This window comes from Panonychus citri, unplaced genomic scaffold (assembly GCF_014898815.1).
Source record: "Panonychus citri isolate SS breed McGregor unplaced genomic scaffold, ASM1489881v1 Contig00049, whole genome shotgun sequence".
NCBI classification, from domain to species: domain Eukaryota; kingdom Metazoa; phylum Arthropoda; class Arachnida; order Trombidiformes; family Tetranychidae; genus Panonychus; species Panonychus citri.
In genome coordinates, this window is record NW_026515454.1 from 1,075,339 (window position 1) to 1,094,900 (window position 19,562).

General features: G+C 31.4%; 6 protein-coding genes across 13 annotated transcripts; 5 read left to right on the forward strand and 1 right to left on the reverse strand.

Annotated features, from left to right (window-relative positions):
- The first annotated feature begins 97 nt into the window (after positions 1-97).
- On the forward strand, positions 98-1,935 carry LOC128385617 (uncharacterized). The gene is made up of 4 exons (XM_053344503.1): positions 98-1,337; positions 1,402-1,473; positions 1,523-1,612; positions 1,706-1,935. Exons 1-4 carry the CDS (start codon positions 177-179, stop codon positions 1,763-1,765), a joined length of 1,383 nt encoding a protein of 460 aa, XP_053200478.1. The 5' UTR covers positions 98-176; the 3' UTR covers positions 1,766-1,935.
- A 154-nt stretch (positions 1,936-2,089) lies between these two features.
- LOC128385623 (39S ribosomal protein L41, mitochondrial-like) lies at positions 2,090-2,839 on the forward strand. Its single transcript, XM_053344508.1, has 2 exons — positions 2,090-2,251; positions 2,349-2,839. The coding sequence occupies exons 1-2, from the start codon at positions 2,176-2,178 to the stop codon at positions 2,771-2,773; spliced, it is 501 nt and encodes a 166-aa protein (XP_053200483.1). The 5' UTR covers positions 2,090-2,175; the 3' UTR covers positions 2,774-2,839.
- Positions 2,840-2,843: 4 nt separating this feature from the next.
- On the forward strand, positions 2,844-3,794 carry LOC128385624 (ragulator complex protein LAMTOR2-like). Its single transcript, XM_053344509.1, has 3 exons — positions 2,844-3,086; positions 3,185-3,347; positions 3,416-3,794. The coding sequence occupies exons 1-3, from the start codon at positions 3,019-3,021 to the stop codon at positions 3,557-3,559; spliced, it is 375 nt and encodes a 124-aa protein (XP_053200484.1). The 5' UTR covers positions 2,844-3,018; the 3' UTR covers positions 3,560-3,794.
- A 101-nt stretch (positions 3,795-3,895) lies between these two features.
- Positions 3,896-5,831, forward strand: LOC128385618 (toll-interacting protein B-like). The gene is made up of 4 exons (XM_053344504.1): positions 3,896-4,035; positions 4,275-4,699; positions 4,857-5,058; positions 5,139-5,831. The coding sequence occupies exons 2-4, from the start codon at positions 4,308-4,310 to the stop codon at positions 5,430-5,432; spliced, it is 888 nt and encodes a 295-aa protein (XP_053200479.1). The 5' UTR covers positions 3,896-4,035; positions 4,275-4,307; the 3' UTR covers positions 5,433-5,831.
- A 1,414-nt stretch (positions 5,832-7,245) lies between these two features.
- Positions 7,246-13,981, reverse strand: LOC128385600 (DNA-binding protein P3A2-like). Of its 8 annotated transcripts, XR_008324803.1 has the most exons (12): positions 13,841-13,981; positions 13,357-13,664; positions 13,164-13,278; positions 12,623-13,058; positions 12,256-12,516; positions 11,555-11,713; positions 11,130-11,340; positions 10,925-10,994; positions 9,493-9,641; positions 8,436-8,552; positions 8,271-8,331; positions 7,246-8,114 (listed from the first exon to the last, which is right to left on the reverse strand). XR_008324803.1 is itself a non-coding variant. In XM_053344485.1 (10 exons), the coding sequence occupies exons 2-10, from the start codon at positions 13,499-13,501 to the stop codon at positions 8,494-8,496; spliced, it is 1,467 nt and encodes a 488-aa protein (XP_053200460.1). In that variant the 5' UTR covers positions 13,502-13,664; positions 13,841-13,981; the 3' UTR covers positions 7,246-8,493. The 8 variants fall into 8 exon arrangements, 4 of the variants coding, with proteins under 4 accessions (XP_053200460.1, XP_053200459.1, XP_053200458.1 ...); XR_008324805.1 differs by lacking the exon at positions 8,436-8,552; XR_008324804.1 differs by having other exon boundaries at positions 7,246-8,331.
- On the forward strand, positions 13,916-19,324 carry LOC128385602 (circadian locomoter output cycles protein kaput-like). The gene is made up of 2 exons (XM_053344488.1): positions 13,916-14,055; positions 15,616-19,324. The coding sequence occupies exon 2, from the start codon at positions 15,860-15,862 to the stop codon at positions 16,649-16,651; it is 792 nt and encodes a 263-aa protein (XP_053200463.1). The 5' UTR covers positions 13,916-14,055; positions 15,616-15,859; the 3' UTR covers positions 16,652-19,324.
- The last annotated feature ends 238 nt before the right edge of the window (positions 19,325-19,562 follow it).

The following is a 19,562-nucleotide window of genomic DNA, read 5'->3' on the forward strand; positions in this document are numbered from 1 at the left end:
ATTTAATTATCATTAACTAATCAATTCAAATTATGTATAAATATATTACAACGATTAATACAATTGGATAAATAAAACAAAACAAAAACTCACAAATGATCATGAAAATTTGATTAGATTATCAGATTAGTTTTACTTTCATTTTGAAATTAAAGTAATAACAATTTAAATTGAAAATGGTTAAGAAATTAACTTTTCAATTGTCACAAACTGATCACAAGGCAGTAAATGCAATCAAATTTGTTGAACAATTAGCAATTAACTTTGCTCTTCTTTCCAATGGTTTCAACAGTTTCCAATTGATTAAACCTTTCAACTCCCGTGATCATGTTAATTGTGATCATGGAATGAGAGTGAAACAATTTACCATCATGGTGATTATGTTAATCAACACAATTAGATGTTTAATTCTGTGTTTTCCTTTTTCTGATTCGGTTCTCATTAATTTGGGTGATTTTTTTCACGATCATCCAAATAGACTAACCATTTATACCTATTTCACAATTTACCTTTTCTCGGCCGCAATTCTGAGACAATTATACATTTCTCTTGACAATCAAGGTAATTTATGGTTCCACTCGTTGTATCCATCAATTTATCAACATGGATTCACAAGTAAATCATTATCGTTATCGAATCAACTTTGTTCAAAGTATCGGTTCGTTGGTCACTTTCTGGCCAACTTTTGGTCAAGAATTTCCATCATCTTTATCGTCTCACCTTTACCTGTTTCATTGTTTCTTTGGTATTCGTCAACCTTGCCAAGGTCATGGTTCGGCTTGATGGTCACTTCCTGTTGGACATTCATTTTCACCATTGGATTGATTTTTTCAGCCTCTTCGCTGAGCATCATGGCAGCTACAACAACCCTTTCCTTGGCTTACTTTTATTACCGATGTGATTACGTTTCAAATTGTTTAGATTCTTATGTCCAGTATTATGGTCAATCATCTTTAATGACCATTAATCGATTATCATTGGATAAAAATAGTAAAGAAAAAACTAAAATTCTAGACGAGAGAATCCAAATAATATCAAGTCCATTCAGTTTCTTATCGTCATCAGTTGTTACTCATTCTTATGATGATGTTTATTATCCAGTGATTAAGTTAATCATCACTTATCATAATCAAATTGAATCTGTCAACAATTCATATTCAATCTGGTTAATGGTCACTTACACTTGTCTCTCGGTCAATTCGGACTTTGGTTACTTTTCTTGCTTCATTGTCCATGTTGATCGGTCATTTCTTGACGCTTTCGTTTTCTTTATTTCAACAAGTTGTTTCATCGGTTTAATTGCTTCTGCTATTGTTATTGGTAATTTATGGAAAAAGGTGAGTTGATTAGTTGATCAGTTCTCCAATTAATTGTATTGTTTCTTGTGATTATTATATTCAGATGGTTTCTAATTGTACTAATTTAAGAAGGATTTTGCTTGATAGACAAGGAGATCTATTAACACATCTAAAGGTTAGTTAATTATTCATATTAATTCAGAGACTAATTTACAATCTCATAGGTTTGTGATCTAATTAATCGCATTTCAAGACCGGAAGCTTCATTTACCATCGGCCATATATCACCATTAACTAATAGAAATTTATTGATTGTAAGCTAATCGTAGTAAACCACTTTATAAATAAGTTTAAAAACAATTAACGATCAGTATTAATCTTATAACAATTTATCTTCTAATTGTTAGTATCTCTTGGAAAACGCAACAATCATGATGATGCTTATTCTCAATCGTAATTTCACTTAATTTACAATCATAATCACGATTCTTTTCAACCTGATCATAGGTAATTCATTAATCACGAAAAATTTTAATTCTCATGGATTTTGACAGATAAAAATAGAAACGGTTAAGATTATCAGTGAATAGATTGTAATAATTAGTGTAGAAGTCGATTGCTGCTCTTGGTCAACATTAATTTGTCTCTCTGGTCCAATGTTTCCTAATTGTTTTCCTCGTGAAAATATTAATTTCCTCATGATATTCCGACTTATTGAACTTACGAATTCAAGAAGAAAAAAGAAGAGAAAATTTTGCAAACCAGATGGCAGCACTTTAGAGTTTCTCTCAATTCAACACATGAGATTTTATTTGTTTTGATTTAATTTTGTTCTGAAATTCATTTGATTCGTGATTAAATTGATTTCGGTGAGATAATGTCCCTTTTATTGAAAAGAAAATTTCATTCTTCAACTGTCCATCATGCAACGAAAAATTTAAAAAAGTTCAGCTGTAAGTAGTTCACATTGTTTACCTTTTTTTTTGATCTTCTATTGACCTTATCTAATTTTTTTCCTTCTATTGTTTTGTTATTCATTTAATTGTCCAGTGCCCAATTATCGCAATGTTTATGAGCCAAAGAAGATACCAAAACATTTATTTGAGGATTTTTACAATTACCCGATCTCTCGTGATCCATTGGGCATCCGTTGGCCTGGTTATTGGTTCAAAAGGAAGTTTGTTTATGTTAAAGAGATGGAACCAGAATTAGTTGTTCCCAATTTAGATAATTTCAATTTAAAACCGTACGTTTCGTACAAAACACCGACCATCAATAACAGCGCTTTCACCGCCGAAGATTTGTTCAAAGTTTCTTATGGAAATTCAATTATTGAAGCTTATATGAATGGAGAAAATGTCCAATTAACTCATTCACCCGAACAAAGTGAAGCCGCGAGAATAAAACATCTTCAGACCGGTGCCGACATGTTTGGTACAACGGCGAAGGAAATGGAAGCCGAACAAGAATCTTAGTCAATTTTTTCTCTCTCTAATCAAAGTTTATCAAATAAAATTAAATTAACTAAATTGTAAACACAAGTTGAACATAATTCGATACCATCGACTCGATAGTATCGAAAAAAATTTTCTGTTTTGTTTTTTGAGAGAAAATTTTTCCAATTTAATCCATTTAATTGTTTACACATTTTCCTTCAATCTTCTTAATTAGTTTTCTCTTTTGTTTATTAATTGTGCCTTTTTAATTATCGTTTGTCATCATGTTAAAGCCGAAAACTTTGAGTAGTATTTTAGGACAAGCAAATACCGGAGGAGTTCAATGTACATTGTAAGTTGTTTTTTTTTTATCTTTGTTTGTCTTTCAATTTTAACAATTGATTATAATCTAATGTAAAACTAAATTGTTTTTCTTTCTCTATTAACTAGATTGTTGAATCGTGAGGGTAGTCTTCTTGCTTATTCAGGGTATGGTGACACTGATGCTCGGATGACAGCAGCAATTGCCTCCAGTATTTGGATTTCATATGAGAAATATGGTAAACTGGCAGCGAGTGAAGATGATTTAAATTGTCTTTTACTTCAGTGTGAGGTGTGTTTTTGTTTAAACCTATTGGGTTAATTGTTAAATTTCTAAATTCTTTTCTCTCTATCAAACAGGACGGCAATGTAATCGTTAAACGAGTGGCCAATGTTTTACTTTGTATGCACGCTAAAAGCTTCGTCCCCTTAGGTACCTTAAAGGCCAAAGTAACCGCTTTGTCCGATCATCTGGATGAACCAATTAGGATGATTACTTTATAAAAAAAAATCATATTCCAGTCTATCTACTATATACATAAATTTTCTAATCAATTTTAATTCATTTAATTTCTTCCCAATTCTCCGTTGTAATAATTTCCAAATCAAAATGCTCGATTTCCCCACTGAACGTATTATCTTTACCTCCACCGAAACCTTAATTGCAACTTAACCATTTATATTGAAAATCTCCAATTGATACACAACAGAATAAATAAAAAGACACAAATTCACATAATCACTCGCTGATTTTCATTGGAAAATCGATAACAATCAAGTTAATCGTTGAAGAAGAAAAAAAAATTGCGACAATGTTTTTCCACCGATAAGGTGATGCTCTTTTCGTTGATTCGTTTTTGATAATTAACTGATTGTCAAACGATTTCTTTCATAACCAATCGATTCTCTTTAACCATTGTTTCCCTAAACAAAACCCCCGTGAGCCTGAGACGATAAATTCTGACATCATTCAATTCATTGTGAGTATTTATCTTGACATGAGTGAATCAATTGGTTGATTCATTTTCCCTTCTCATGAGTAACAACAACAACTCAGATTCAATTTTTGGAATCAACAACCAACATGTTTTGATTGTTTCTTTTTGTTTCTAATTATTTTTCTTTCTAATTCAATTGCTCCATTTTTGTTAATAACCTGTTTCAACATTTCTCTGATCCTTGGTGATTAATTCACTTAACAACTGCAACATTTTACCAGTTTTGTTATATTTCTTGAGTTGTATGAGTAACAATGTCCATAAGAAGTGAATCTTATCATGGGGAAAATGGTGAATCCCAACAACAACCGCGTAGATTTCATCGTGATCGAGTGATGCTCAGTCTTCCAAACGATTTCCTCCGTTTAGAAAGTGACCTCGAAAACATTGGTGGACCAGAGAGACAAATTAATGTGGACCAAGAGGCAGCAATCGCTTTACAACAACAATACACTAATTACAATGGATTCACCGATAATATTAAAGGTAAACTTGTGATCACAGTTGTTGAAGCGAAACTGGTCAAAAATTATGGTGTCACCCGAATGGACCCTTATGTCCGGTTAAGGTTAGGCCATGCGATCTACGAAACTCGAACCTGTTACAACGGTGCCAAGAATCCAAGATGGAATCGAATCTTTCAATGGTAAGAAAAGAAAAGAAAAGAAAAAATTCTATTCTTTTTTTTACTCATTTTCTATTCTATATAAAAGTGATTACATATGTTTCTTTATTCAAGGTAATTTACCTTTTTCTTTTCTATTCTAATTTCTTTTTTCTCCTTATTCGTAACGTTTTTCTAGCTCATTGCCGAATGGTGTTGATACGATACATGTCGAACTGTATGATGAATGTGCTTTCACCATGGACGAGAAAATCGCATGGGCTGAATACAAAATTCCATCACAAATATTCAACGGTGAAACTGTTGAACATTGGATTCCTTTAGATGGTAAACAAGGTGATGGTAAAGAAGGAACAATTTGTATGATTCTCTCATTTGCAGTAAGTGATTAAGTCGAAGGAATAGATTTTCCACTCTAATTGTTACCAATGACTAATTTTTAATTCTAATTTTGTTTCAGCCAATTTCCCGATTAATGATCACCCAGCAACCAAGGATTGCGTTTGTCAATTACAATCAACCACAACAAGGACAAATTATTGGACAACCAGTTCATCCACAACATCATCCCCATCAACAATTACAACAACAACAACAACTTTCCAATCAGGTGATGATTACTGAGGATGAAGTTGATCAAATTTGTGAAATGTTCCCGAATGTTGATCGTGAAGTTATAAGAAACATTTTGGAAGATCAAAATGGAAACAAGGAGCGAACGATAAATGCACTAATCCAAGTGAACAGTGATTAGATTAATTAACAACAATTGAAATTGGAATCATTCCCATGGTTTTCATCACCTTAATCATCTTTTTATCTCTCACCAGGAAGAGTATCATTATCGTTTTCACTTATTCTTTTGCTCCCACTTTATATAAATACCTAATTCTCCCTCCCTCTCTCTTTCTCTCTCATCTTCTGTGCCATTTTCAACATTTAATCACAAACAATTAGCTAATCATCATCATCTCATCCATGTGAATTAAGGACTCTTATTATTTGATTGAATTATTGTTAACCTTTCAACTTCATTTGAACATTTAAATTGTCCCAAAATAATTACATTCTTTATCCACAATTGATTAATTGTTATTGATGCGAAAATAAAATTATCAATCTAATGCTCTCAGCAATTGACACAACAAGAAAATGCACAAATCAATGGTTCTAATTATTGATTTAGGCCCATATTCACCAACCGAGATTAAGCTTAACTCTGAGACCAAATCAGCTGAGTTCAACTTAACTGTTTCACCAATTAAAGTTAAAATTTGATTTCCAAAACTCTCAATCAAAAATTTTGCATTTCACCAACCGAAATCAATTGAGTCGAGATTTAATTATTGTTTCAAGTGAAATTAGCTCAATCTGATTCAAGATTTTTAGCTCAAGTGTCCATCAAAAATTAATCTTGCTAATTACCAAGATTAAAAGTTGATTTCAACTTTTTTTTCTCATTTAATTTAATTTCTTCTGTTTTAGGTTAGATTAACTCTTTTCTCTTGAATTTTTTTGATGAATCGATTAGTATCACAATGTTATATATTATTTTCCTACAATTTTCGCTAGCGTAAAATTTGTTTTTCCAAAAAATCGTAATGAAGATTTTCAGAAAACTTGATCAGTTTAATGATTTAACTTGTTAATTGTTTTGGAAATTAATCTGGATTTCAAGTCTTTTCCATGAACATTATTTTTATCATCTTCCAGTTGCCCGCTTTTATCTAAAGAGCGAAATGTTTAATGATCGGTTGATGATAAAAATTAATTAAAAATTAGATTAGTCGGTAAGGCTCAAGGACTTTCAGCTGACTTTTTTCGGCTTACAATTACAGCTACATATGGAAATTAACTTAATTTCTCAATCAATTGTGTTTGTTTAAATTAGGTTAGGTTAAGGGTCATTATGGACAAAGGAAGGTCCGGAGGGCCTGAGACAATCAAACTATCGCACAATTAATGTAATGTTAGCTAATCAGCCCTGTCTTCCGCTAATAATAACTTTCATTTCATCGTTAAATGTGGACTAATATGTACCCATTATACCGATAAGAGTCAAATAATCTTAGATTGTTGAATTAATTGTTTAATCAATTAAATTGGATCATTTTCCTAAAAAGCCGCGAATCGTAAGCTAATCAATATTTTTCGAATATCAATCAATTTTAATTAACTATCGAAAACGATTATTTTCAAAATGATTAACTAATCAATTGTTTCATTAGTTACTTTTTATCCGAATCTAAATTTTCACTTAATTGCTTGGTTTTTTTTTTGCAATGGAAATGAAATAATATCACCAATTATAATTAACTTGATTTTTAATCATTTGGTTGATATTAATTTATAAGAATTAAAGACAGAGAGAGAGAGAGAGAGTAGAAATGATTTACATCACTCATTAAGTGATTAAGACGATTTCTTTTGTTGAGAATTAATTAAATTAAATGTAAGTTGACTGTTGTTAATGACTGTTAATTGTTTTCAATGATTTGTGTTAATTAGATTAAACTTTCAGGTTTGTCAAGTCAATCGAAATGATTTAGATTGTTCCAGCCAATTAATCAATTGTAATTAGGCAATTTCATTGAATCAGTTGATCGTGTTGATGAGAGATGATAATTAAAAGTGGAAACTGGAAAACAATTACAAGAGGTAAAAGGTTGATTAAGAAAAGAAAAATAATCAACTAATTAGTTGATTTGATTAGATGAGATTCATTTGCAATTAATTGTTTCCAAAACACTTAATATAAAAGCAAAAAATTGAAAATCTTTTTCTTTCTTTTTTTCCAATTAACAAATTGTTTGCATGAAGATTTGATGGTCCTAAATTGATCGTCTCGATTTTATAATGATTAGTATTGATGTTTGTATACCAATGATTTATTTAAATTGTTGATGATTTTGTTTACGGTGATTTTTATGGTAATGATAATCGATGGGGTTACAATTAATTTTAATTGTAACTGTTGTTCTTGTGATAACCTTGAGATTTTTGGATTTGTTTTGTTTTTCATTCAATTGAATTGGTTAACACACACACAATTTTAAATTAATTATAATTAATTGTAACCAATTTCTTATTCCTTGATGCACTGGATGAACAAAATGTTAATCAAGAAAATTACACTTTGTCTGAATAATTTACATGGGATGATGATCGTACAATTGATTTGTTATGGGAGAGAGAGAGAGAGGGAGAGGGAAGAAAAGGAATGAGAGAGAGAGAGAGAAAGGTGATGAAATATGAATTGTGATGCGATTTTTGGATAATGAGGATGAGAAGAGTAAAGGGAAGGATGACAAATAAAGGGAAGAGAGAAGAAGAGTTGGCGAAAGATTCGAAAGAGCCAAAGCTGAAGCGGTGGCGAAGATGTTGATGGTTGATTGGTGGATGATGATGTTAGCGTTGATTTGGCATTAACAGAAATCTAATTAAGGAGAAAAACGAAAACAATACAATGACAAAAAAGAACGAGAGAGAAAAAGGAGAAAAAAAAGGTTTGTGATCAACACTTTCGAGTGTCTTGGTGGAAATCAAAATGAGTAAATATACAAGATGTAAATGAATTGATCAAAATAATTACATAAATGTCATAAGAAACAAGGTCTCCTCATTAGTCTTTTGCCTTGCTTTTTTTCAGTAATCTTTTCAGGATAAAGAAGATTTGAAGAAAGAAGAAGAGAAAAAAGAGAGAAAGATTAGAAACAAGAAGATGTGAGGGAGGAAAATCAGTGAGAGTTTTACATACAAATTAAGGTGAAATTAGAAAAAAAACAGGCAAAAGGAAGAGATCTGTGTCTAACGTCTTATATCCACGAATTTGATTTAAGTGAATATTTAAAAGACGATTTATATTGGCTAGTGTCTAGAGAAAGGAAGAAAGAGAGAGAGAGAGAGAACTCAAGTAAATAAGCAAAAAAGATCTTCTTTGGATTGAAAGCAGTTAAAGAGGAGGAAGAGCGAAAAAAATTATCGAATTTGTCTCAAGTTTTTTTCGACATAGAAGAAAAAAAACATTGAGAACGATGGTCAACCGATGAAATGTCAAATTCGATGCAAAGCTAACCACCAGGACAGGGATGGCTTCTAAATCGGGAGATGATTGTGATTGAATGAAGATAATTCTCTGGACAAGCCAAGTGTTTGATTTTGGATTTTATAATAAATCTCGATCAAAATAAGAGAAAACTTTGTGTGACTGGGATTTTCTTCTCTCTTCCCTCCTTGCAAAGTGTTAAAAAGAGGTTAGATGAGAAAAGATTGCATTTTTAGAGATCTTTAGAGAAGATGGTGATGATGATGATGATGATGATGCGAAAGATGGAGGGAAAAGACAAAAGATGCATTAGGAAAAGTGAAGAAGACAAGGAGAAAGAGAAGTGGCTACTATCTGTCGATTAAGGAAATGGAAGGAGTTATCAAAGAAATACATTCTAAGAAAGGGAGAGGGTTATCAATGAATAAATGATACACATGCAAATGGAGATCTGAAGCAGGATTTGTGTGTGAGAGAGAGAGAAAGATAGACAAAGGGTTCGATTGGATTTCTTATATATGATTGGTGTGTGTGTGTGTATATATGTGGTGTTGTGTGTTTGGTATTTGCAGGTTCAGTGTTTGTTTCATCTTTTTGTTGATTTGTAAGGTTGTAGGTATTTGTTAGTTAAAAAACAAGTTGGCTTGCCAGAAGATTGGTTAAGGTATAATAATAATATTAGTATATCAGAAATTTGTTTCTTTTTGACATATCCTCTTAAATTAGATTCAACTTTCTTCCTCCGAATTTGTGACTGATGTCTGAGTACCATTGAGAACAGTTTTAACATCTTCCATTTCGGTATTGGTCGTTGTGCTGGCATCATTGACTTGTTCCTCTGCCATTCCTCCCGTTGTACTTGAAGCTGACTCAGTAGCAGTTATGGCACTCATTGTCACAGGTATTCCTTCATTAAGGCTATAATTAGATTGGTAGAGTAGTAATTAATCATCAAAATAGTGAAACAATAGATTAATCGATAGATTAAACGATGAAAGAACAAAATGAAAATAAGCAACATTAATTCTGTTAAATTGTTAGGAAGCGAACGATTAGTGAACATGAATTTTGATCGTTCGGGCTTTTCCCTGCCTTTCCAAATGCTTCCTAATGGTTACAGTTAATCAAGTTATCAAACATTTGAGCATAGGTGTAAATCAGTCAAACTAAAACGTAGCGGAAAAATGAGTAGTACAATTAATTTACAATGTGATTGATAGTTTTTTGTTTTGTTTTGTTTCTCTCAAATCTAGTAAATCAATATAATATATTTTTCATGTGCTGTTAATACATAATCATGCAAATTTATTGTTATTTACAATTAATACAGATTGTATATATGAGAAAGAAAGAGAGATTGTGAATAATGAAGGTAATGAAAAGATACAATGCAAATTTAACCTAATTAGGTTTTTATGTGTGTTGTTAATTAGCTGAGTAACTAACACTGTCTCACCTTATTCTAACGTAAACAATTTAGCTTCTTGATCGAGAAATAAATGATCCATTCCAATAATGATGAAAAATGTATAGTGTATGAAATAAATTGATTAACTAAAGCTCGAAGTGTGATTATTGTGATTCAATAATTTAAACAAGCCTCGAAACCAGATTAATATCAATCACAAATTAAACAAGGTGGACATTTTACTTTTGTTAAATACTTTTCTCTAAGTTGCTTGGGAAGCTTTTTGTGCCCTAGATTAAGAAGAAAAGTTAATTATTCTAAATTAAAAAGGCTCAATAATATAAAGAAAGAAATAATTTTTCAAATAACTGATTGATAATTTTTAGGGGGAAAAGATGAATAGAAAAATGTAGTAGAAAAAAAGTGACTATGACAAAGTTGTAACAATTTAATTTACATCTTAATTATGACTTGGCTAAGATTTCCGGTCCAACTTAGTTAACTAACAAGAATCTAACTATATTTGGGTAATCTTATTCAAGTTATTCTTGGATTTTAAACTTACATAAACATAGACAAACATAGATATGTATACAAAGCTATACCAAATGTTCACAATAAAGCTTAATAAGATCATGAAGAAGATGTAACATTATTTTGATTGGAAAAGAAAAAGATTCAAGCAAGAAAGCTGAATAATAAAGATCTAAAATGTACTTTTCTAATAACTAATTACTAACCAGGAAATTGATTAATTAATCAAATGAGAGGCAAAAGAAAAATATTAACTTACTTTCCAATATTGGTGACCACAGTTTGGTACATCGATACAGGTATGGTTACCATACCGGAAACGGGAAAGGCTAAAAATAGTAAAAATAAGAGAACGATTTGAATATTGATTTAAAGAATAGAATAAAAAAATTCATCTCTTGGTGAGAGAGAGAGAGAGAGAGAGAGAGAGAGAGAGAGAGAGAGAGTAAAAGAAAAATACTTACTACTTTGAGTTCCATCTTCCCCTGTAAGTATAATTTGACCATCAGGACTAATAGTTGCTTCGGCTAAAGTGGCAACAGTTTGACCTGTTCCATCGCCACTTAAATCCACACTTACAGTACCAATTTGAGTAACTCTATCACCATCTTGACCACTAGATAGTTCAGCTAATGTTTGGACAGCTTGATTTGCTTCAGCTCCCGAGCCTTGTATCTAGAAGGTGAAATATGAAAATGTGAATTTTAATAAAGCGGAATCATTAATATGAAATATATTGATGTGAAAAATAAATAATAATAGAAAAAATGACAAATAAATATAAATGAAAAAACACAAATATGTATTTGTTATTTAATATGTAAAAAAAAGAGATGAAACTTAAAAGAAATCAGATTGAATTTAATGAAGCTAATATCTAAAAACTCACTCTAACTGCACTGACAGCTCGAACTTGAGCTTGAGTTCCATCTGGAAGAGTAACTACAGCAGCACTATTAGGGTCCATTTGAATGAGTGAAACAGTTCCGTCTGGATTGTTAATGGCCTGAACCATGGTCGGAGCATAATGTACCTGTTGATACTGCATCTAATTAATTTAAGCAAATTAATTGTGGAGAAAATAAAATAATAAGAATTAGTTAAAAGTTGATTAAGATTAAGATTAACTTGACACAAGGTGTGAATGAAAATTTCATTCACAGAAAGTTAAATATTGATTAAAAAATAATAAAATTAAAAAAACGTCACAAGCATCAACATATTGGACAGAGAAGGTAAATAAATTAAGGCAAACAATAGGAAAAGTTAAAACAAAATTAAAGAGAAATCAAAAATTAATAATTCTACTTAGGTGTTTGGTTTTTAAATTTTGGGAAATTTAAGCCGCATCTCATATCATCTTAGTGATGATCAATTGATTGTGTGGTTAATTGGTGATGAAGTAATTTTTTTGTTCACAGAAAAACAAATGAAAAAGAATTCATGCCAAATCAGGAATAAAAATTATATCAAATAAAAAAGATGAACTTGGTAATTGTAAAAGGAAAATGATAAGGTTATTGAATAATGAGAAATTGGATGAGAACTAATTTTGTCTAATCGATTTCGATAGGAAAGATTGCAACATACATTGACACTTTGTGCTGCTACCGCTAAAGTGTCAGTCGCAGAGTCTGCTGATAGAGTAGGTAGACTGGTGATGTTAGAACTCCCTGGCACTGCTGGAACTGCTGTTACGCTGATGCTTGTGTGAGTACGTGGCTTCACCTTCTCTTTGGATGATTCTTGTTTTTTATCGTCATCTTCACTAAATACCGGAAGCATGTCCTCGCGATTATGGTACTTATAACAATTTATCACAATTTGTCGGAGAGCATGAGTCCATGAAACCTAGAAATTTTCAATTAGACAAGAAGAGAAGTTAAGTTGAGTTGTGTGAAATATTGAATAGTAAAACCAGGAAATAGAAGAAAAATTATGGAATGGATACTAGTACCTTTTGCTTCTCTTCGTCACTGCGAGCATCACTTCTAACGTTTGCCCAAGGAAGATCTTTAGGCCACCATACAGGTCTGGTGGATTCTTTTCCCCAACCAGGTTTACCGCGTCCGGTGGAATATTTCAACATTAGAGGTATAAAAGCTCTTAGTTGTGCTTGAGTCATTTTTTCCACTGGAGTTGGAATACCATCTACGACTAGAGGGGGTAATTCATGACGAGAAGGATCTTCTTTGACTTGAGGTGGTGCTTGTTGAGCCAAAGCTGATTCAAGCTCTTGCATTATAATATTCCTACAATTTCGAACCACATTTTCTAATGGTCTAGCACCAAATACTTTGTAATTATTTTGAGGTTTTCCTGGTGTGACTATCAAAACCACTGCTTGTTGACCAACACGTGTAGTGTACTCATCGATCGTTGCTTTCAATTTTCTGAGAAAAGAGCGGTAAGAGAAATGATTAGTAGGGAAAAAGCAGTGAAAAACACAATCAGAATCAGAGAATCAATACACGCATGAGCTTGAAAGTCAAACAAACCTCGATAATCTTGTTTGTTGTCGTTTTCTTATCGAAGGATTTGTCTCAAAAGAGTGAGGTCTCTTTCTTTTCTTGGCGGTAGCAATGGCGGCAGCTGCAGCAACTCCGATTGGGCCTGTGATAGAGTGAAACTCATTAGTGAGAGAGTGAAACATGAGTGAGAGAGGAAAAAAACAAGTAGAAAAACACTAACCTGCTGCAGCGAGTTGGGCTGTGACTTCATCTTGGCAGGATGATGATAAAAGATCATTGTCATCAAAATTAGAATCATCGTCACTGAGATCATCACAATCACCGATATCACTATTATTCATGATAATACTTGTTGATATTTTCATTAATAACCGAAATTAAACAAATTGCTGAACTCTGTTTTCAGGCTGCGCAGAAAATGGAGGATGAAGAAAACCTCAGAAGAAAACCATATAAACTCTACTCCTGTGCTACCATCTATGATTCCAACGGACAATTTTTTCTTCTTCTTCTTTGTCTCTATGTAATCTGAACAGAAAGAAAGAGAAAAAGAGAGAAGAACAAAAAAAGAGAAGAGAACAAAAAATCAACCAACCGAATTTTTCTCAATATTATTCACCAATTTAGACATTTTTCTCGTATTTTGTTTAAATTGTTGACAATTTAATCTCTTTTCTTCTGTTCGTTTTAATCAATTTACTTACCATTTAGAATTTAATTTCTCCATTAGAAAAAATTAATTATCTCAACAAGATGAAATTCACAATTTAATTTATACAAAAAAAGCTTAGTACCAAACAGTATTGATGAGGAACAACAAAAAAAACGATTGACAATTTGAGGTAATTTTTTCTTCCACAGAGACAAATTGATGAACCAATTTGATCAGAATGAATTAGAAGTAGCCATTGTTTACAAGGTAAGAAAAATAAACACTTTTCTATTCAAATAATTAATTACTTTTTCCTAATTGTAATTAGAAATATTTTTCTCTTTATTACCAAATGAAAGTTTCTCTCTCTCTCTTTGTCTCTGTGAAAATAGACTGAGTCATAATCGGATGTTATTCTTACTCAAGCGTTTCCATGACAACAGTACAGGGTAAAAGAGAGAAGGGGAAAGAAAAACAACCGAGGGAAAAACAGAGAAATTTAATTAAGTTAATTAATTTTAATTTCTCTCTCTTTTTGGGTTAATCATTTGAGAAATGGTTTTAAATGATTTTCTTATTAATTTAATGAGATTAGATTTTCCATTTGTTTTGATCGTAATTGTTTTCGTATCAATTGTCACCTTTTCCTTTAATATTTATTAATTTGTTTCCATTTACAATTAACTAAATTGCTTTTTTTTACTTCTCATTCTTGTTAATTGTTTTGATTGTTTTCGTTAAAATCAATCAATTGAATGTTATCATTATTATTTTTATCTCATATTCTATTCCTAGTTTTAGTTTCATTGATTGTTAATTAGCTTTTAATTGTTTATTTGATTTGGTTGTTTGTTTTTTAATTGTTTCATTTTGTTAAATTACCTTTTATTGTGATTTATAATTGGTAATTAAGTACATCAACAATTAACCAGGTCATATGAGATTAGGTTGCATGGTATCGATTGACATTGAAATCATTTTGTTCCGACCTTTAATTAGTTCATTAATCGAGTTAGAACTTTTTTCGTTCTCGTTTCGAACTTTGTTTAGAACTAAAAGTTTTTTTTTCTCTCTCTCTCTCGATGAGAGAAGAAAAAAAAGTTGATAGAAAAGAAACATTTTCTCTAGGTGATTTTATCTTTCCACTTGATTATCTATTTTCGATTGTCAACAATTAATTATCAACCTTTTTTTTTATTCGAACTTTTTTTTACCTCTTTCATTGTATTTACCATTTAACATCTCCCGTTTTTCGTATTTTAATGTTGATCAGATTTTCGATTGAATTTAAATTGTAACAATTAGAGAAAGAGGGAGAGAGAAAAAACAACAACAATAGAAAATTAGATCAAATTGGAGAAATCGTTAAAAAGAAAAATAAAAAGAAAAGAAAAAATTAAATTTAGATTCACTTAGATTCGAGAATAATAAAAGAGTTAAATCAACGAATGAGGACAGAAAATTAGAACCAAATTCTATTAATTAATTGGTTTACTCTTATCAACAAAAGACTTTCAATCACATAGAAAATCAAATCAAAAGTAAACCAATTAGAATTAAAATTCCCTAATTGTTATCGATATGAAGAGATTTTTGAGATTCGAAATCGCGATTTTGACCTTTAAATACAAACGGCAGTCGCATTTGAGCTTCGAAAATTTTGAAAAAATTTCTTATTCATAATTGATCGATGGCGCTTTCAATGAAGTTAGAAATTTAATTCTAGGACTTACCATTCTTGAGATGGTCACTCATTTTCGGTCACCCGATAAAACAGAAAAGTTTCAAAAAGCAACAGATTAAAAGAGTTCCAATTGTCCCCAACAGATGGCGCAAATCGAATTTCACAGAATGAGAACAAGTGGCGACACCAAGGAAAAGGTTAATCTTTTTTGGAGTTGAACAAGATTTTCATGTTTACTGTTGATTGTGATTGTTGATAATTTGTTAAATCTTATGTGTTATTTTCTGGATTTTCATTAGTGTGTTTAAGTTTATTCCAAATTGTTCTCTTTTATTCTGTACATAATTAAAATTCTATTAAGTATCTAAATTTATATATTTGGATCTTATGGACACGTTGGGTTTACAAGAATTTATGGCTGGAATATCAGCTAATACTGTGAGTCAATCTTTTGACAATATAATAGAACAAAAGTATCAACAACCTCATCATAATCATCATCACCATCATTTACATCAAAACCATCACCAGCAACATCAACATCATCAAACTCACCACCACCATCAGCAGCAGCAGCAACAACAACAACAACAACAACAACTCCATCAACATCATCACCATCAACAACAATCAAATCCATCAAATCAACAATCTCAAAATAATCTTTTCTCTCTGTTTGATTTTCCCTATTCACCTGAATCCGATAAATTGGCCTATAGCGGCGGTAATAATTTGGATAATGGGGGTATGGATACACCAAAGTGTAACGATAACGATATGTCAAGTCTTTCAGGTGAATTAATAAATTCAGATGATGGTTTAAATATCGCTGCTGAAGGAGGTTCAATTTCCTTCAATAGAGATGGTTCAAAAGGTTCAAAGAAAAGTCTTGATAAAGGTTCTGATGAGTACAAAAAACGTCGAGAAAGAAACAATGTTGCCGTTCGAAAAAGCCGGGAAAAAGCTAAGCAACGATCCAAGGATACAGAGAAAAAAGTGTCCGAACTATTGAATGAGAACGATAATTTAAAACGAACTGTAAGTGATTTAAATGGTAAAATGTTGGTCCTAAGACGATTATTAGATGATGTAGGAGTTACACCGAGTTACATTGATGATGAATTAAATCGCTCATTCACTGAATCCCATCGTTCCAAAGGAGGTAGTGGTGATTATTAAACAAAATGTCCCTGATTCAAAAACAAAACAAAACAAAACAAAAGGGTTACCCTACCTGAGATAACCTATCACACATAAATAAATACAATAATTATATATGTTTTACAACAAATTAACACACACCTTAAACAAAGAAGCTCCATTGATAGTTGATTATCTACCACCAAAGGAAAGATATAAAAAATTCAGTGTTCAACTCAAGACATGGGAAGGATAATCCATAACCAATGATACTTTCACCAACCAAACAACAACATCTTCAAGCATTTTCATCAACCACAATCTCTTCAACAACCATCGGTGATTAAACTACCATCGGAAGTGTCAATCAAACTACTTGACAATCAGTCGATCCTTTTTCCTCCCTTACCCTCTCTCTCTCTCTCTCTCTCTCTCTCTTCTTTTCTTCTAAAGTAAATCAATTGTCACGAGGAGAAAAAAAGGAAGTTAGAAAAAAGAAAAGATCGCAAAATGATATTCAGTGAGATAAATCAAATTAATAACAACAAGTTCTCGAGTTGATTAGTTGATTTATCGTGAATACGAAATAGAAAAACAAAATTCGCAACGAAAAAAACAACTCAACATTCATTTGAATAGAAAGTAAAGTTTTTCCTTATTTTCTATCTGCGCATCGCTCACATAGGATTCTCTTTTTTTTTCGTTGGACGATAAAACGGAGAGAGTGAGCGAAAAGAAAAAAAAGTTTCATTTTTTTTCTCATTCTCTCCATGTAACATAACTTACAGGGTGTTTTAAGAAAAAAAAAGAAGGTGGTTCATAAGGTTGGATCAAAATAGTCAAAACAATTAGCGGTGTTTTTTAAAACTCTCTGTCAAATTAACCAGATAGAAAATTGATAAATTTGGTTAACTGCGCAAAGGAAAATCGCTATCTCACCCCTTTATCCATCATTCTATCTTAACACACCCTGTATATTATTTTCTCTCATTTTCTTGTCCTTGTCATCATCATCATCTCTCTCTCTCTCTCTTTCACTGTTGTTGTTGTTGCTGTTGTTATAACTACTACTATTATAATTATCATTATTACATGGGAAAAGCAATGTTTCAATATCAGGAAAAAAAAAGATGCAAAAGTTAAACTAATTGTTATTTTTTATTACACATTCGAAAAAAATTAGTTAACTTTTAATGGGTTAAGAGTAATTTCATCGTCATCATCATCTTCTCCTCTCCATCAAACAAGATCATCATTAACCGACATCAACATGTTTCCAATAATAATAATTAATAACAATAATTCAGAAACGATTCTGATTACTCTTAAAACCATTACCTTGATATTTAAAGAAAGTGAAAATGTTGAGATTGAAAGAGTTATTACCCTGCAGCTAAAATGAATTTTAAATTATCTTCAAGGTTTTTCTTTCTTTCTCTCTTTCTATTATTTTCCTCTCTCTCTCTCTCTCTCTCTGATCCCTGTCTATGTGCAATAATCAACAGGAAACCCTAATTAAACCACTAGTTGTTATCAAAGCGATTCATCAACAATCATCATCTTCATGATCACAATTATCAAGAAAGAAAAAGACAAGAGGTTGACCTTTTCTCGTTCTCTTCCTTTTTTTCTTCTCTTTCTTTTCTTTCTTTTTGTTCAATTATTCTTTCATTTTCTTGTTTCCGTTTCATCTTCTCTTTCCTCCTCAAATCAATCCAATGATCAACCAACAATCACAACCACAACTTGATCAACCAACACCACTACTGTTACCAAGCGCCATCAGCACGATGATTGTTTCTTGCTGATCAGAAACACTTTCTCACCGAGATCAAAACATTTACACTCACAAACAAAGTTTTAAACAAAAAAAACAATGAATCTACAGCAGTTGATGGATTAACATAACAACTTTCCTCAATTAATTGCCGGGATAGAAAGACAGACAATAATTAATAATAATAGTAACTAAATCATAAATACAAATACACCTGATAAACTCTGATTATATTCATATATTTATGTTAAATCAAGAGAAATCGTTAATTGTTAAACTTGATACATATATATTTGTGTATATTACATGTGAGACTGATTGATAATAATCAGTCAATTTAAACTACCATTGTGGTCCAACTCAAAACAAATGATCAACTATAATTTAAATTAATTTTGCTTATGATTGTGAAACAAAACTGTGTCTCTTAAATGTCACAGTCTCAACCCTTTCCACCTCCACCTTGACCCTTCACCTCCCTTGCTTTTTGCCTTACCTACACATTTTGGCCTCTCTTTTTCATTCAGCTCTTTCTCTATCTCTTTAAATATTTCTCTCTCTCTCTCTCACTCACTCTATTTAAATGAATCTTGTTCAAAACTCAATGTTCAACAATCTTAACAATCAAAACACTTACAAATTGCGAATACAAATTACGAATACAAATTAGAAATGCTGATTAACCTCCACTCCAGAGTTTGTGAAACACAAAACTAAAACCAAATATGTTACAAAGAAATTGATTGTAAATATAATACCATTGGCCTGGAAAATGAAACCATAACAGAAAATTCAAATCAACAAGTATATTCGTGTTACATGTAATATGATTATGATAATTGTTATAATTGGAAAAAAAGAAACAAATTTAATTGAAACGAATGTACAAATAACATTTTCAGATTAGATAAAAAGGCTGAAAGATGCAAAAAATATATTTTGTCCTCTCTTTTTCCTCTCATCGCTCATCATCATTATTATATTATCGTCATCAGTCATCATAATCATCATCATTTTCTCTCTCTCTCTCTCTCTCTCTCTCTCTCACTCACTCTATTTAAATGAATCTTGTTCAAAACTCAATGTTCAACAATCTTAACAATCAAAACACTTACAAATTGCGAATACAAATTACGAATACAAATTAGAAATGCTGATTAACCTCCACTCCAG

What these genes read in the sequence shown, in the direction of transcription:
- LOC128385623 (XM_053344508.1), top strand. Translation starts at nt 2,176, where the DNA reads ATGTCCCTTTTATTGAAAAGAAAATTTCATTCTTCAACTGTCCATCAT. An exon ending in AAATTTAAAAAAGTTCAGCT is followed by an intron (nt 2,252 to 2,348) that starts GTAAGTAGTTCA and finishes TTAATTGTCCAG; the next exon opens with TGCCCAATTATCGCAATGTT.
- LOC128385600 (XM_053344483.1), bottom strand. Translation starts at nt 13,501, where the DNA reads ATGAAAATATCAACAAGTATTATCATGAATAATAGTGATATCGGTGAT. An exon ending in GGAAGATGGAACTCAAAGTA is followed by an intron (nt 10,995 to 11,129) that starts GTAAGTATTTTT and finishes TACTATTTTTAG; the next exon opens with CCTTTCCCGTTTCCGGTATG. An exon ending in TGTTAAAACTGTTCTCAATG is followed by an intron (nt 8,553 to 9,492) that starts GTACTCAGACAT and finishes TCCTTTCTCTAG; the next exon opens with ACACTAGCCAATATAAATCG.
- LOC128385618 (XM_053344504.1), top strand. Translation starts at nt 4,308, where the DNA reads ATGTCCATAAGAAGTGAATCTTATCATGGGGAAAATGGTGAATCCCAA. An exon ending in TGGAATCGAATCTTTCAATG is followed by an intron (nt 4,700 to 4,856) that starts GTAAGAAAAGAA and finishes ACGTTTTTCTAG; the next exon opens with CTCATTGCCGAATGGTGTTG. An exon ending in GTATGATTCTCTCATTTGCA is followed by an intron (nt 5,059 to 5,138) that starts GTAAGTGATTAA and finishes ATTTTGTTTCAG; the next exon opens with CCAATTTCCCGATTAATGAT.
- LOC128385624 (XM_053344509.1), top strand. Translation starts at nt 3,019, where the DNA reads ATGTTAAAGCCGAAAACTTTGAGTAGTATTTTAGGACAAGCAAATACC. An exon ending in GGAGGAGTTCAATGTACATT is followed by an intron (nt 3,087 to 3,184) that starts GTAAGTTGTTTT and finishes TCTATTAACTAG; the next exon opens with ATTGTTGAATCGTGAGGGTA. An exon ending in GTCTTTTACTTCAGTGTGAG is followed by an intron (nt 3,348 to 3,415) that starts GTGTGTTTTTGT and finishes TCTATCAAACAG; the next exon opens with GACGGCAATGTAATCGTTAA.
- LOC128385602 (XM_053344488.1), top strand. Translation starts at nt 15,860, where the DNA reads ATGGACACGTTGGGTTTACAAGAATTTATGGCTGGAATATCAGCTAAT.
- LOC128385617 (XM_053344503.1), top strand. Translation starts at nt 177, where the DNA reads ATGGTTAAGAAATTAACTTTTCAATTGTCACAAACTGATCACAAGGCA. An exon ending in TTGGTAATTTATGGAAAAAG is followed by an intron (nt 1,338 to 1,401) that starts GTGAGTTGATTA and finishes TATTATATTCAG; the next exon opens with ATGGTTTCTAATTGTACTAA. An exon ending in ATCTATTAACACATCTAAAG is followed by an intron (nt 1,474 to 1,522) that starts GTTAGTTAATTA and finishes ACAATCTCATAG; the next exon opens with GTTTGTGATCTAATTAATCG.